The 12,824-nt window shown below is 48.3% G+C and overlaps 1 protein-coding gene across 1 annotated transcript; it reads right to left on the bottom strand.

Annotated features, from left to right (window-relative positions):
• Window position 1: 1 nt before the first annotated feature.
• Window positions 2-3,831, bottom strand: etfa (electron transfer flavoprotein subunit alpha). Its single transcript, XM_049724077.1, has 12 exons — window positions 3,665-3,831; window positions 2,888-3,037; window positions 2,735-2,816; window positions 2,589-2,671; window positions 2,407-2,506; window positions 2,202-2,312; window positions 2,008-2,109; window positions 1,837-1,905; window positions 1,672-1,754; window positions 1,016-1,081; window positions 864-944; window positions 2-218 (listed from the first exon to the last, which is right to left on the bottom strand). Exons 1-12 carry the CDS (start codon window positions 3,701-3,703, stop codon window positions 183-185), a joined length of 1,002 nt encoding a protein of 333 aa, XP_049580034.1. The 5' UTR covers window positions 3,704-3,831; the 3' UTR covers window positions 2-182.
• Between the last annotated feature and the right edge of the window lie 8,993 nt (window positions 3,832-12,824).

Raw genomic sequence — 12,824 nt, 5'->3', positions numbered from 1 at the left:
GTGAGAGGTCAGTCGTTACCTTTAATACATTACAAGTCCTGGGGCTCAACAGGGAGACATAATAGTCACTACCGAAGGCACAAAAATATCTTCAAAGTAGTTCTTTAATTGTTGATGTTTAAAACTCGTAAAGACATTCACACCAAGTCTCATTCTTGATGGTGAAGGTGGCAGCTTCGTCCTCACTTGCTCAACGCTTCGGTCATCTCAGGAACAGCCTGTAGGGGGTCAGATGGGACTTTAAAAAAATATATACATCGATTGGAACATTTTGTCAAATCATCATTTTATGGTTTATCATGATATTAACCTTTTTTAATCCTTCAATTAAGAAAAGGACATTTTGAGGGTGACTACTGCTCTTAGTTTCAGTTTTGGAAAATAGAATAGAAAATCCATATCAGTGGGGGCCTTAAAGGGTATTCAAATTGTTCCTCAGCGACTTGGGGACAGAGTTCATCCTGAGTATCGTTTGTCCTTTTGGGGGGGGGGAAACGAGCGCAGAGGCCATCCATTTTAATCAGCTATCTGATCGGTAAGCGGTAAGCTGAGCTCACGCCGAAGGTCACAAGTCCACCGCCACTCACAATTATTACTAATCACATCCACGGGGACTTTGTCGAGACGCCGGCACACTTAACGTGACACCTGCGCCATTCCACGACAGCCGTGGAACACTTTGAAGAGACGTTGACGTTAACAATGTGTTCATTGTCATCGGAGTGAAACTAACCATGTTTTTTTGAAGCACCATCATTAAGAATCTCACACATTTCCACTGACTGGAAAAACTGATGACGGCCAATGATTTTGTTTTAAATTCCCTTACACAGAATCACAAGTTCCACATAGCTTACACTCACCTTGAAAAGATCAGCAACCAGGCCGTAGTCCGACACCTGGAAAATGGGAGCCTCCGGGTCCTTGTTGATGGCCACAATAGTCTGGAATTTTTTTTTTTTTTTATAAATGAGGCCTTTAATCTCTCAAGAGTGTGTCCACAATAGCATTTTACCTTGCTGTCTTTCATTCCAGCCAAGTGTTGAATAGCCCCAGAGATGCCCACGGCAATGTACAACTCCTGCGGACAGCAAAAGAAACACGCTTGCAAACGGGAAACTGTGGAAACTCAGCCGCCATCACATCAGGTCAGACTTGGGTTCACTCATCTTCAGTATGAATATTTCAGTGCTCATCTTATACTGCAACCCACTCCCAAAGGGACTGGATGTTGTTTTTTAATTTTGGGGTTTCAGAAACCAGCTGGTCTCAACATTTGCAGGTCTTAATTAGGTCAGTTTGTTCTGGTCTGAGAACCACGCCAGACCTCACTTCTCTCAACCTAAGTGGATGACCCGACCCTCAAAGAACCCTGACTGTGCCATTAGCGGCACTTGTCGGGACTTAATGTGTGGATAATCATCAGCGGAGAACCCGACTAAAGCGTCTAATGGATAATTAACCTTTAACGAAAAGGACAATGACGATGATAACGGCTTGCGAGTACGGTGGAACTTCAAAGGTTGAAGATGACGACAATTCATTCCGAGACACTGGCCGACAGTGGTCATTCCGAGATTTAAACGCAAAAACACCCCAACAAAGTCCACCCTTTGGTGTTTACTATAATTTTCATACTTAGCAGCCCTTGTTGAGGCTGGAGCAACTCACCGGCGCCACAATCTTGCCCGTTTGCCCGACTTGCATATCATTAGGAACGTAACCAGCATCCACTGCAGCTCGAGAAGCACCAACTAAACAGATAACAGTGTATAAGTTAAAAAAAAATTACGATAAATGGCACAGAGTGATGTTTTTGTTGGAGCGACGTCTAACCTGCTGCGTTCATTTTGTCGGCAAGATCATAGAGCAGTTTGAAGTTATCTCCGCTCTTCAAACCTCTTCCTGGGGATGAGAAGTAACCAATGAATTTGATTCAGTTAACTTTGAGAGGTGGAAATAAATACATTTTGGTTATATCTTTAAATCACAAAATAAAAGTCCCACCTCCTGACACGACAACCTTTGCGCTGGTCAATTCCGGACGGTCACTCTTGGTCAGATTCTGTTCCAGCCACTCGGAAATTCCCACGGCCGAATCAGCAGCCACTGCAGGTCACGTTAAAATCAATGACCACATTATTAGCGATACCTGTAAACTGCTGAAATCCAAAACAAGAGTTTATTTGATTTCATTTTACCATTTTCTGTTGCAGCACTTCCTCCCTCTATGGGCGCCGCCTCAAACGACGTCCCTCGTACGGTGAACACCTTCACAGGTTCGCTACACTTTACTGTGCTAAGCGCATTCCCTGGTAACATCACATTCATACGTAGAGCATCATCAATAACCTTCAAACTATATTTTGAATTGTGGAAAGCAGGTTTTCAAAAATATTAACTTACCAGCATAGATGGCTCTGACAAATGTATCAGGAGACTTAATTTCAATAATATCAGAGATTGGAGCTACATCCAACTTGGCAGCCACTCTTGGCAGCAGGTTCTACACATACAAGAACATGATTTTAGATTAGAAAGCTAACTAAAGTCACAAAATCCACTGCAGGTTCATGTGGAAGTGTTACCTTTCCAAAGGCAGAAGCACCAGCGCAGATGTGGGTGAAGTTGAATTGCTTGTGCGTGGCCAAGACAAGCGGCGTCAGCTCCTCTGGAGAACCAGACCGAGTGTAAGTAAATGCAACATCAACCATAAGGCTGACAATGTTTGTACCTGGCAGAGCTCCTTTGCAAGAGTCATTCTGAACCACCAGAACTTTCTTCACACCTTGTACTTTACTGATTTCCTCCACAACCTGGGAAAAAAATGGGATAGTGTGTTCACGCATAGCATTTTCGAAGTCTACTTGGATGATATTTTTCACACCTTTGCACAGTTGGTTCCTGCTACCAGACAAGCCACCTCACCACCAAGTTTATTAGCAGCACTGATGGCATTGAGCGTTATCGGTGTCAACTTGTCATTGTTGTGTTCTGCAATCACCAAAGTGCTCTGAAACCTTTGCAGGACGCCGGCCTATTGGACAAAACAAAAATATCAATATTACGAAAGCATTATCTTTGTAAAAGCAGAAAGTTTATTACTGCTCTTCCACCGTGCATGTTACGTATGAACAAACAATCTAGTGGTCTGTGATTGTGAAACAGACTTCAGTCACCTTCAACATATGCCAGCTTGTTGTGGACACGGCCAGACATTACTAGCCGAAAACGGAGCGTCCATGCAGATTACTCACAAAACATTGACAATAAACAGCTACCATACCCTGCGTGCTTTCTTATAAATAAGTAATTTTGCGCCATATTGTATAATATATGTTAAATATTTACAGGTCCATGTCAAAAGCTTGGTTTCAACACGCTTGTTGGAAAAAAAAGTTTCATAACCACCACGTAGCTATGCTAACACCGCTTAGCATGAGCAAAAAAAACACCGAGTTATGATCAAACATGATAAAAGCTTTTGTCACCGTTTTGTTTATTATGCGTCAAATTGTGTTCAAACAGACAGTGGACGAAGAAATGCGCCCGCCGGACCAGCAGCTGCAGCACGACAGGAGAGACGGCTGGCGTTTCGAATTTAACTCAACTAGAAACACAACAATTCAGCCGGTTCCTGGGTCAATCAACGTTGAGTTCTTACCAAGCGTGTCACGTTCGTTTTAGTAAGAATTCTGTTCATGGTGGACTCTGGTCTGGATGCTCCTCTGCACTGCTGCTGCACTGGTACTTGCTAGTGTTGGCTCGTGAGTGAACGATTCGTTGAAAAGAACGAATCTTTTCAGTGAACCATGACTTCAACCAGTAGGTGTCGGTAATGCCCATTGAAGCTGGTGCCACCTTGCCGTAAAACAAAACGAAGAAGAAAATGACGTCATTTCCTGTTTACGAACGAGTCGTGAATTGCATTTCCCGTTCATCAAATGAATGGATATGTGAGTGAACGAGTCAGTGATTTGCATTTCCAGGTCATCGCTAGAACGGATCAGTGAGGGAACGAATCCTGACTTTCCCGTTCGCGAACGAGTTCATGGGTGAAGTGCTTTCCTTCCCGTGCATCAACGGATCAGTCAATGAACGCGTTGCGTCTCCCTCCTGGCGTGAACTACGTAAGCCAGAATGTCGATTTACGATTTGCCAAGGAAAGAAAGAACCGCTTCTTTTATGCGTGTTTTCTCCAAGCTAACGGCTAACTTTATTGCATGAAGGGATGGGCCGTTATGCAACAACGGGGAGACGATGCTTCTCTTTGGGTAATCTTGCTTTTATAACACTTATAGTAGTTTTTAAATAACGTGTATGCATATATGCGCCTAAATATTGTTATCCAATATATCTACTGCAATTTCACATTGGATTGCTGGTTTGAAATTTACTTGTAATATTGTTATTTTAATAAACATTTTTGATAAAACTTGTCTGGTGTTTTATTCCCTGTTTTGATCCTCGCCAATTAAAACATAAAAATCAGACATTTGGTTAACTGCTTTATATGACAGTGTTTTACGTTGGTTGAATACACATCACTAGTACAAATGAGTCCAGACGGCCATGGTCTGCCAGGTTGAGCAGGGGTGTCCAAGTCCAGTCCTCGAGGGCCGCATTCCTCCAAGTTTCCTGATTCAATGATCAGGCTCCTGCAGAACGTGAGGATGAACTGATCATTTGAATCGGGTGTGTTTAACGAGGGGAAACTTGGAAAACACGGAAGAATGCGGCCCTCGAGGACTGGACTTGGACACCCATGCCTTACACTGAGTGCCAAAAGTCCCAATGATCGTGAGCAGCAGGGGGGGCCCCATTTCAACCCCTTACACTGAGTGCCAAGCAGGGAAGAAATGGGTACCATTGTTATAGTCACTGGTATGACTCGGCAGGGGTTTGAACCCACAACCTCCCAAACTCAGGGCGGACACTCTCCTCTTAGGCCACCGAGCTGGTAAACACTTGTATCGTAGTATAACACTTATAGTCGTTTTTAAATAATGTGTATGCCTAAATATTGTTATCCAATATATCTACTGCAATTTCACATTAGATTGCTGGTTTGAAATTTGCTTTTAATGTTATTTTTAATAAACATTTATGTTAAAATTTGTCTGGCGTCTTATTCCTTGTTTTTATATTCGCCAATAAAAAACAAAAATCAGACATTTGGTTAACTGCTTCATATGATAATATGTGCAGGTACACTACACGAGGTTAAAAAAAAAGAATGAATAAATAAAGGGTTAATTGCACAACAAAAGCATTTCCTCGCACCTGGGATCGTGAAAGTGGCACTTTTCAGTCTTGAGGTGAGCGTGGGTCGCCCTTCTGTCACTGCCATTGTCACGAGTCTTTGGTCGAGTGGTTAACGTCATTACCTCTGACACGATGGAACCATGGTTCGGGACCCGACCTTACCCACGGGCTGTATTATATCGATTTTCTCTCACTTCTGCATAAAGATTGTGACTCTTATTTTTCATTTATTGTTTTCCTTTTGCTTGTTTAATACTGCTTCATGATTCGCTGAGGTCTCAGGAAGTGGGTGGGGCAATGAGAATGAAAATCATTGGTTGGAAAGGGAGGCGTGGCTATGCAGACGAGGGGTCCTGTGATCGAGTGTATTTGAGTGAGTGAGTGAGTGAGTGAGCGAGTGAGTGAGTGAGTGAGTGAGTGAGTGAGTGAGTGAGTGAGTGAGTGAGTGAGTGAGTGAGTGAGTGAGTGAGTGGGTGGGTGGGTGGGTGAGTGTGAGTGAGTGAGTGAGTGAGTGAGTGGGTGTGAGTGAGTGAGTGAGTGAGTGAGTGAGTGGGTGGGTGAGTGAGTGGGTGGGTGAGTGAGTGAGTGAGTGAGTGAGTGAGTGAGTGGGTGGGTGGGTGAGTGAGTGTGAGTGAGTGAGTGGGTGTGAGTGAGTGGGTGGGTGGGTGAGTGAGTGAGTGAGTGAGTGGGTGAGTGGGTGAGTGGGTGTGTGAGTGAGTGAGTGAGTGAGTGAGTGAGTGAGTGGGTGGGTGAGTGAGTGAGTGAGTGGGTGAGTGAGTGAGTGGTGAGTGAGTGAGTGGGTGAGTGAGTGGTGAGTGAGTGAGTGGGTGAGTGAGTGAGTGGGTGGGTGAGTGAGTGGTGAGTGAGTGAGTGGGTGAGTGAGTGGTGAGTGAGTGAGTGGGTGAGTGAGTGAGTGAGTGAGTGGGTGGGTGGGTGAGTGAGTGAGTGAGTGAGTGAGTGAGTGAGTGAGTGAGTGAGTGAGTGAGTGAGTGAGTTAGTGAGTGAGTGAGTGGGTGAGTGAGTGAGTGAGTGGGTGAGTGAGTGAGTGGTGAGTGAGTGAGTGGGTGAGTGAGTGGTGAGTGAGTGAGTGGGTGAGTGAGTGAGTGAGAGTGTGTGTGAGTGAGTGAGTGAGTGAGTGGGTGGGTGGGTGGGTGAGTGTGAGTGAGTGAGTGAGTGAGTGGGTGTGAGTGAGTGAGTGAGTGAGTGGGTGGGTGAGTGAGTGGGTGGGTGAGTGAGTGAGTGAGTGAGTGAGTGAGTGAGTGAGTGAGTGAGTGGGTGGGTGGGTGAGTGAGTGTGAGTGAGTGAGTGGGTGGGTGAGTGAGTGAGTGAGTGAGTGAGTGAGTGAGTGAGTGAGTGAGTGAGTGGTGAGTGAGTGGGTGAGTGAGTGGTGAGTGAGTGAGTGAGTGGTGAGTGAGTGAGTGGGTGGGTGAGTGAGTGAGTGAGTGAGTGGTGAGTGAGTGAGTGGGTGAGTGAGTGGTGAGTGAGTGAGTGAGTGGTGAGTGAGTGAGTGAGTGGGTGGGTGAGTGAGTGAGTGAGTGGTGAGTGAGTGGTGAGTGAGTGAGTGAGTGAGTGAGTGAGTGAGTGAGTGAGTGAGTGAGTGGGTGGGTGGGTGAGTGAGTGAGTGAGTGAGTGAGTGAGTGAGTGAGTGAGTGAGTGAGTGAGTTAGTGAGTGAGTGAGTGAGTGGGTGAGTGAGTGAGTGAGTGGGTGAGTGAGTGAGTGGTGAGTGAGTGAGTGGGTGAGTGAGTGGTGAGTGAGTGAGTGGGTGAGTGAGTGAGAGTGTGTGTGAGTGAGTGAGTGAGTGGGTGGGTGGGTGGGTGAGTGTGAGTGAGTGAGTGAGTGGGTGTGAGTGAGTGAGTGAGTGAGTGGGTGGGTGAGTGAGTGGGTGGGTGAGTGAGTGAGTGAGTGAGTGAGTGAGTGAGTGAGTGAGTGGGTGGGTGGGTGAGTGAGTGTGAGTGAGTGAGTGGGTGGGTGAGTGAGTGAGTGAGTGAGTGAGTGAGTGAGTGAGTGAGTGAGTGGTGAGTGAGTGGGTGAGTGAGTGGTGAGTGAGTGAGTGAGTGGTGAGTGAGTGAGTGGGTGGGTGAGTGAGTGAGTGAGTGGTGAGTGAGTGAGTGGGTGAGTGAGTGGTGAGTGAGTGAGTGAGTGGTGAGTGAGTGAGTGAGTGGGTGGGTGAGTGAGTGAGTGAGTGGTGAGTGAGTGGTGAGTGAGTGAGTGAGTGAGTGAGTGAGTGAGTGAGTGAGTGAGTGAGTGAGTGAGTGGGTGAGTGAGTGAGTGAGTGAGTGAGTGAGTGAGTGAGTGAGTGAGTGAGTGGGTGAGTGAGTGGGTGAGTGAGTGGGTGAGTGAGTGAGTGAGTGAGTGAGTGAGTGAGTGAGTGAGTGAGTGAGTGGGTGGGTGAGTGAGTGAGTGAGTGAGTGAGTGAGTGAGTGAGTGAGTGAGTGAGTGAGTGGTGAGTGAGTGAGTGGGTGAGTGAGTGGTGAGTGAGTGAGTGAGTGGGTGGGTGAGTGAGTGAGTGAGTGAGTGAGTGAGTGAGTGAGTGAGTGAGTGAGTGGTGAGTGAGTGAGTGGGTGAGTGAGTGGTGAGTGAGTGAGTGAGTGAGTGGTGAGTGAGTGAGTGGGTGGGTGGGTGAGTGAGTGAGTGAGTGAGTGAGTGAGTGAGTGAGTGAGTGAGTGAGTGAGTGAGTGAGTGAGTGAGTGAGTGAGTGAGTGGGTGAGTGAGTGGTGAGTGAGTGAGTGAGTGGTGAGTGAGTGGGTGAGTGAGTGAGTGAGTGGTGAGTGAGTGAGTGGGTGAGTGAGTGGTGAGTGAGTGAGTGAGTGGTGAGTGAGTGAGTGGGTGGGTGAGTGAGTGAGTGAGTGGTGAGTGAGTGGTGAGTGAGTGAGTGAGTGAGTGAGTGAGTGAGTGAGTGAGTGAGTGAGTGAGTGAGTGAGTGAGTGAGTGGGTGGGTGAGTGAGTGAGTGGTGAGTGAGTGAGTGGGTGAGTGAGTGGTGAGTGAGTGAGTGGGTGAGTGAGTGAGTGAGTGAGTGGGTGGGTGAGTGAGTGAGTGGTGAGTGAGTGAGTGAGTGAGTGAGTGAGTGAGTGAGTGAGTGAGTGAGTGAGTGAGTGAGTGAGTGAGTGAGTGAGTGAGTGAGTGGGTGGGTGAGTGAGTGAGTGGTGAGTGAGTGAGTGGGTGAGTGAGTGGTGAGTGAGTGAGTGGGTGAGTGAGTGAGTGAGTGAGTGGGTGGGTGAGTGAGTGAGTGGTGAGTGAGTGAGTGAGTGAGTGAGTGAGTGAGTGAGTGAGTGAGTGAGTGAGTGAGTGAGTGAGTGGGTGGGTGAGTGAGTGAGTGGTGAGTGAGTGAGTGGGTGAGTGAGTGGTGAGTGAGTGAGTGGGTGAGTGAGTGAGTGAGTGAGTGAGTGGGTGGGTGAGTGAGTGAGTGGTGAGTGAGTATGTGGGTAGGTGAGTGAGTGAGTGAGTGAGTGAGTGAGTGAGTGAGTGAGTGAGTGGGTGGGTGAGTGAGTGAGTGAGTGAGTGAGTGAGTGAGTGAGTGAGTGAGTGAGTGAGTGAGTGAGTGGTGAGTGAGTGAGTGGTGAGTGAGTGAGTGAGTGGGTGGGTGAGTGAGTGAGTGAGTGAGTGAGTGAGTGGTGAGTGAGTGGTGAGTGAGTGAGTGGTGAGTGAGTGAGTGGGTGGGTGGGTGAGTGAGTGAGTGAGTGAGTGAGTGAGTGAGTGAGTGAGTGAGTGAGTGAGTGGGTGGGTGAGTGAGTGGTGAGTGAGTGAGTGGGTGAGTGAGTGGTGAGTGAGTGAGTGGGTGAGTGAGTGAGTGAGTGGGTGGGTGGGTGAGTGAGTGAGTGAGTGAGTGAGTGAGTGAGTGAGTGAGTGAGTGAGTGAGTGAGTGAGTGAGTGAGTGGGTGGGTGAGTGAGTGAGTGGTGAGTGAGTGAGTGGGTGAGTGAGTGGTGAGTGAGTGAGTGGGTGAGTGAGTGAGTGAGTGAGTGAGTGGGTGGGTGGGTGGGTGAGTGAGTGAGTGAGTGAGTGAGTGAGTGAGTGAGTGAGTGAGTGAGTGAGTGAGTGAGTGGTGAGTGAGTGAGTGGGTGAGTGAGTGGTGAGTGAGTGAGTGAGTGGTGAGTGAGTGAGTGGGTGGGTGAGTGGTGAGTGAGTGAGTGAGTGAGTGAGTGGGTGGGTGAGTGAGTGAGTGAGTGAGTGAGTGAGTGAGTGAGTGAGTGAGTGAGTGAGTGAGTGAGTGAGTGAGTGAGTGAGTGAGTGGTGAGTGAGTGAGTGGGTGAGTGAGTGAGTGTGTTTTTTTTTTAAACTACCATGTATGGTAGTTTTTTTTTTTTTTTCCACTCACTCACTCACCACTCACTCACTCACCCACCCACTCACTCACTCACTCACTCACTCACTCACTCACTCACTCACTCACTCACTCACCACTCACTCACTCACCCACCCACTCACTCACTCACTCACTCACCCACTCACTCACTCACCACTCACTCACCCACTCACTCACTCACCACTCACTCACTCACCCACCCACTCACTCACTCACTCACTCACTCACTCACTCACTCACTCACTCACTCACTCACTCACTCACTCACCACTCACTCACCACTCACTCACTCACCCACCCACTCACTCACTCACTCACCACTCACTCACTCACTCACCACTCACTCACCCACTCACTCACTCACTCACCACTCACTCACTCACTCACTCACCCACTCACTCACCACTCACTCACTCACTCACCACTCACTCACCCACTCACTCACTCACTCACTCACTCACTCACTCACTCACTCACTCACTCACTCACCCACCCACCCACTCACTCACTCACCACTCACTCACTCACTCACTCACCACTCACTCACCCACTCACTCACTCACCACTCACTCACTCACTCACTCACTCACTCACTCACTCACTCACTCACTCACTCACTCACTCACTCACTCACTCACCCACCCACTCACTCACTCACTCACCACTCACTCACCCACTCACTCACTCACCACTCACTCACTCACTCACTCACTCACTCACTCACTCACTCACTCACTCACTCACTCACTCACTCACTCACCCACCCACTCACTCACTCACTCACTCACTCACTCACTCACTCACTCACTCACTCACCCACTCACTCACCCACTCACTCACCCACTCACTCACTCACTCACTCACTCACTCACTCACTCACCCACTCACTCACTCACTCACTCACTCACTCACTCACTCACTCACTCACTCACTCACCACTCACTCACCACTCACTCACTCACTCACCCACCCACTCACTCACTCACTCACCACTCACTCACTCACTCACCACTCACTCACCCACTCACTCACTCACCACTCACTCACTCACTCACTCACCCACCCACTCACTCACTCACCACTCACTCACTCACTCACCACTCACTCACCCACTCACTCACCACTCACTCACTCACTCACTCACTCACTCACTCACTCACTCACTCACTCACCCACCCACTCACTCACTCACACTCACTCACCCACCCACCCACTCACTCACTCACTCACTCACTCACTCACTCACTCACTCACTCACCCACCCACTCACTCACCCACCCACTCACTCACTCACTCACTCACACCCACTCACTCACTCACTCACTCACACTCACCCACCCACCCACCCACTCACTCACTCACTCACTCACACACACTCTCACTCACTCACTCACCCACTCACTCACTCACCACTCACTCACCCACTCACTCACTCACCACTCACTCACTCACCCACTCACTCACTCACTCACCCACTCACTCACTCACTAACTCACTCACTCACTCACTCACTCACTCACTCACTCACTCACTCACTCACTCACTCACCCACCCACCCACTCACTCACTCACTCACTCACCCACTCACTCACTCACCACTCACTCACCCACTCACTCACTCACCACTCACTCACCCACCCACTCACTCACTCACCCACTCACTCACTCACCACTCACTCACCCACTCACTCACTCACCACTCACTCACTCACCCACTCACTCACTCACTCACCCACCCACTCACTCACTCACTCACTCACTCACTCACTCACACACCCACTCACCCACTCACCCACTCACTCACTCACTCACTCACCCACCCACCCACTCACTCACACCCACTCACTCACTCACACTCACTCACCCACCCACCCACTCACTCACTCACTCACTCACTCACTCACTCACCCACCCACTCACTCACCCACCCACTCACTCACTCACTCACTCACTCACTCACACCCACTCACTCACTCACTCACTCACTCACACTCACCCACCCACCCACCCACTCACTCACTCACTCACTCACTCACTCACTCACTCACTCACTCACTCACTCACTCACTCACTCACTCACTCACTCGCTCACTCACTCACTCACTCACTCAAATACACTCGATCACAGGACCCCTCGTCTGCATAGCCACGCCTCCCTTTCCAACCAATGATTTTCATTCTCATTGCCCCACCCACTTCCTGAGACCTCAGCGAATCATGAAGCAGTATTAAACAAGCAAAAGGAAAACAATAAATGAAAAATAAGAGTCACAATCTTTATGCAGAAGTGAGAGAAAATCGATATAATACAGCCCGTGGGTAAGGTCGGGTCCCGAACCATGGTTCCATCGTGTCAGAGGTAATGACGTTAACCACTCGACCAAAGACTCGTGACAATGGCAGTGACAGAAGGGCGACCCACGCTCACCTCAAGACTGAAAAGTGCCACTTTCACGATCCCAGGTGCGAGGAAATGCTTTTGTTGTGCAATTAACCCTTTATTTATTCATTCTTTTTTTTTAACCTCGTGTAGTGTACCTGCACATATTATCATATGAAGCAGTTAACCAAATGTCTGATTTTTGTTTTTTATTGGCGAATATAAAAACAAGGAATAAGACGCCAGACAAATTTTAACATAAATGTTTATTAAAAATAACATTAAAAGCAAATTTCAAACCAGCAATCTAATGTGAAATTGCAGTAGATATATTGGATAACAATATTTAGGCATACACATTATTTAAAAACGACTATAAGTGTTATACTACGATACAAGTGTTTACCAGCTCGGTGGCCTAAGAGGAGAGTGTCCGCCCTGAGTTTGGGAGGTTGTGGGTTCAAACCCCTGCCGAGTCATACCAGTGACTATAACAATGGTACCCATTTCTTCCCTGCTTGGCACTCAGTGTAAGGGGTTGAAATGGGGCCCCCCCTGCTGCTCACGATCATTGGGACTTTTGGCACTCAGTGTAAGGCATGGGTGTCCAAGTCCAGTCCTCGAGGGCCGCATTCTTCCGTGTTTTCCAAGTTTCCCCTCGTTAAACACACCCGATTCAAATGATCAGTTCATCCTCACGTTCTGCAGGAGCCTGATCATTGAATCAGGAAACTTGGAAAACATGGAGGAATGCGGCCCTCGAGGACTGGACTTAGACACCCCTGCTCAACCTGGCAGACCATGGCCGTCTGGACTCATTTGTACTAGTGATGTGTATTCAACCAACGTAAAACACTGTCATACAAAGCAGTTAAC

Source organism: Syngnathus scovelli, chromosome 6 (genome assembly GCF_024217435.2).
Source record: "Syngnathus scovelli strain Florida chromosome 6, RoL_Ssco_1.2, whole genome shotgun sequence".
In the NCBI taxonomy this organism is placed as follows: domain Eukaryota; kingdom Metazoa; phylum Chordata; class Actinopteri; order Syngnathiformes; family Syngnathidae; genus Syngnathus; species Syngnathus scovelli.
This window is presented reverse-complemented; position numbering and strand designations above follow the sequence as displayed.

What these genes read in the sequence shown, in the direction of transcription:
- etfa (XM_049724077.1), bottom strand. Translation starts at nt 3,703, where the DNA reads ATGAACAGAATTCTTACTAAAACGAACGTGACACGCTTG. An exon ending in TGTCAGAGCCATCTATGCTG is followed by an intron (nt 2,313 to 2,406) that starts GTAAGTTAATAT and finishes TGATGTTACCAG; the next exon opens with GGAATGCGCTTAGCACAGTA. An exon ending in CTGGAATGAAAGACAGCAAG is followed by an intron (nt 945 to 1,015) that starts GTAAAATGCTAT and finishes AAAAAATTCCAG; the next exon opens with ACTATTGTGGCCATCAACAA.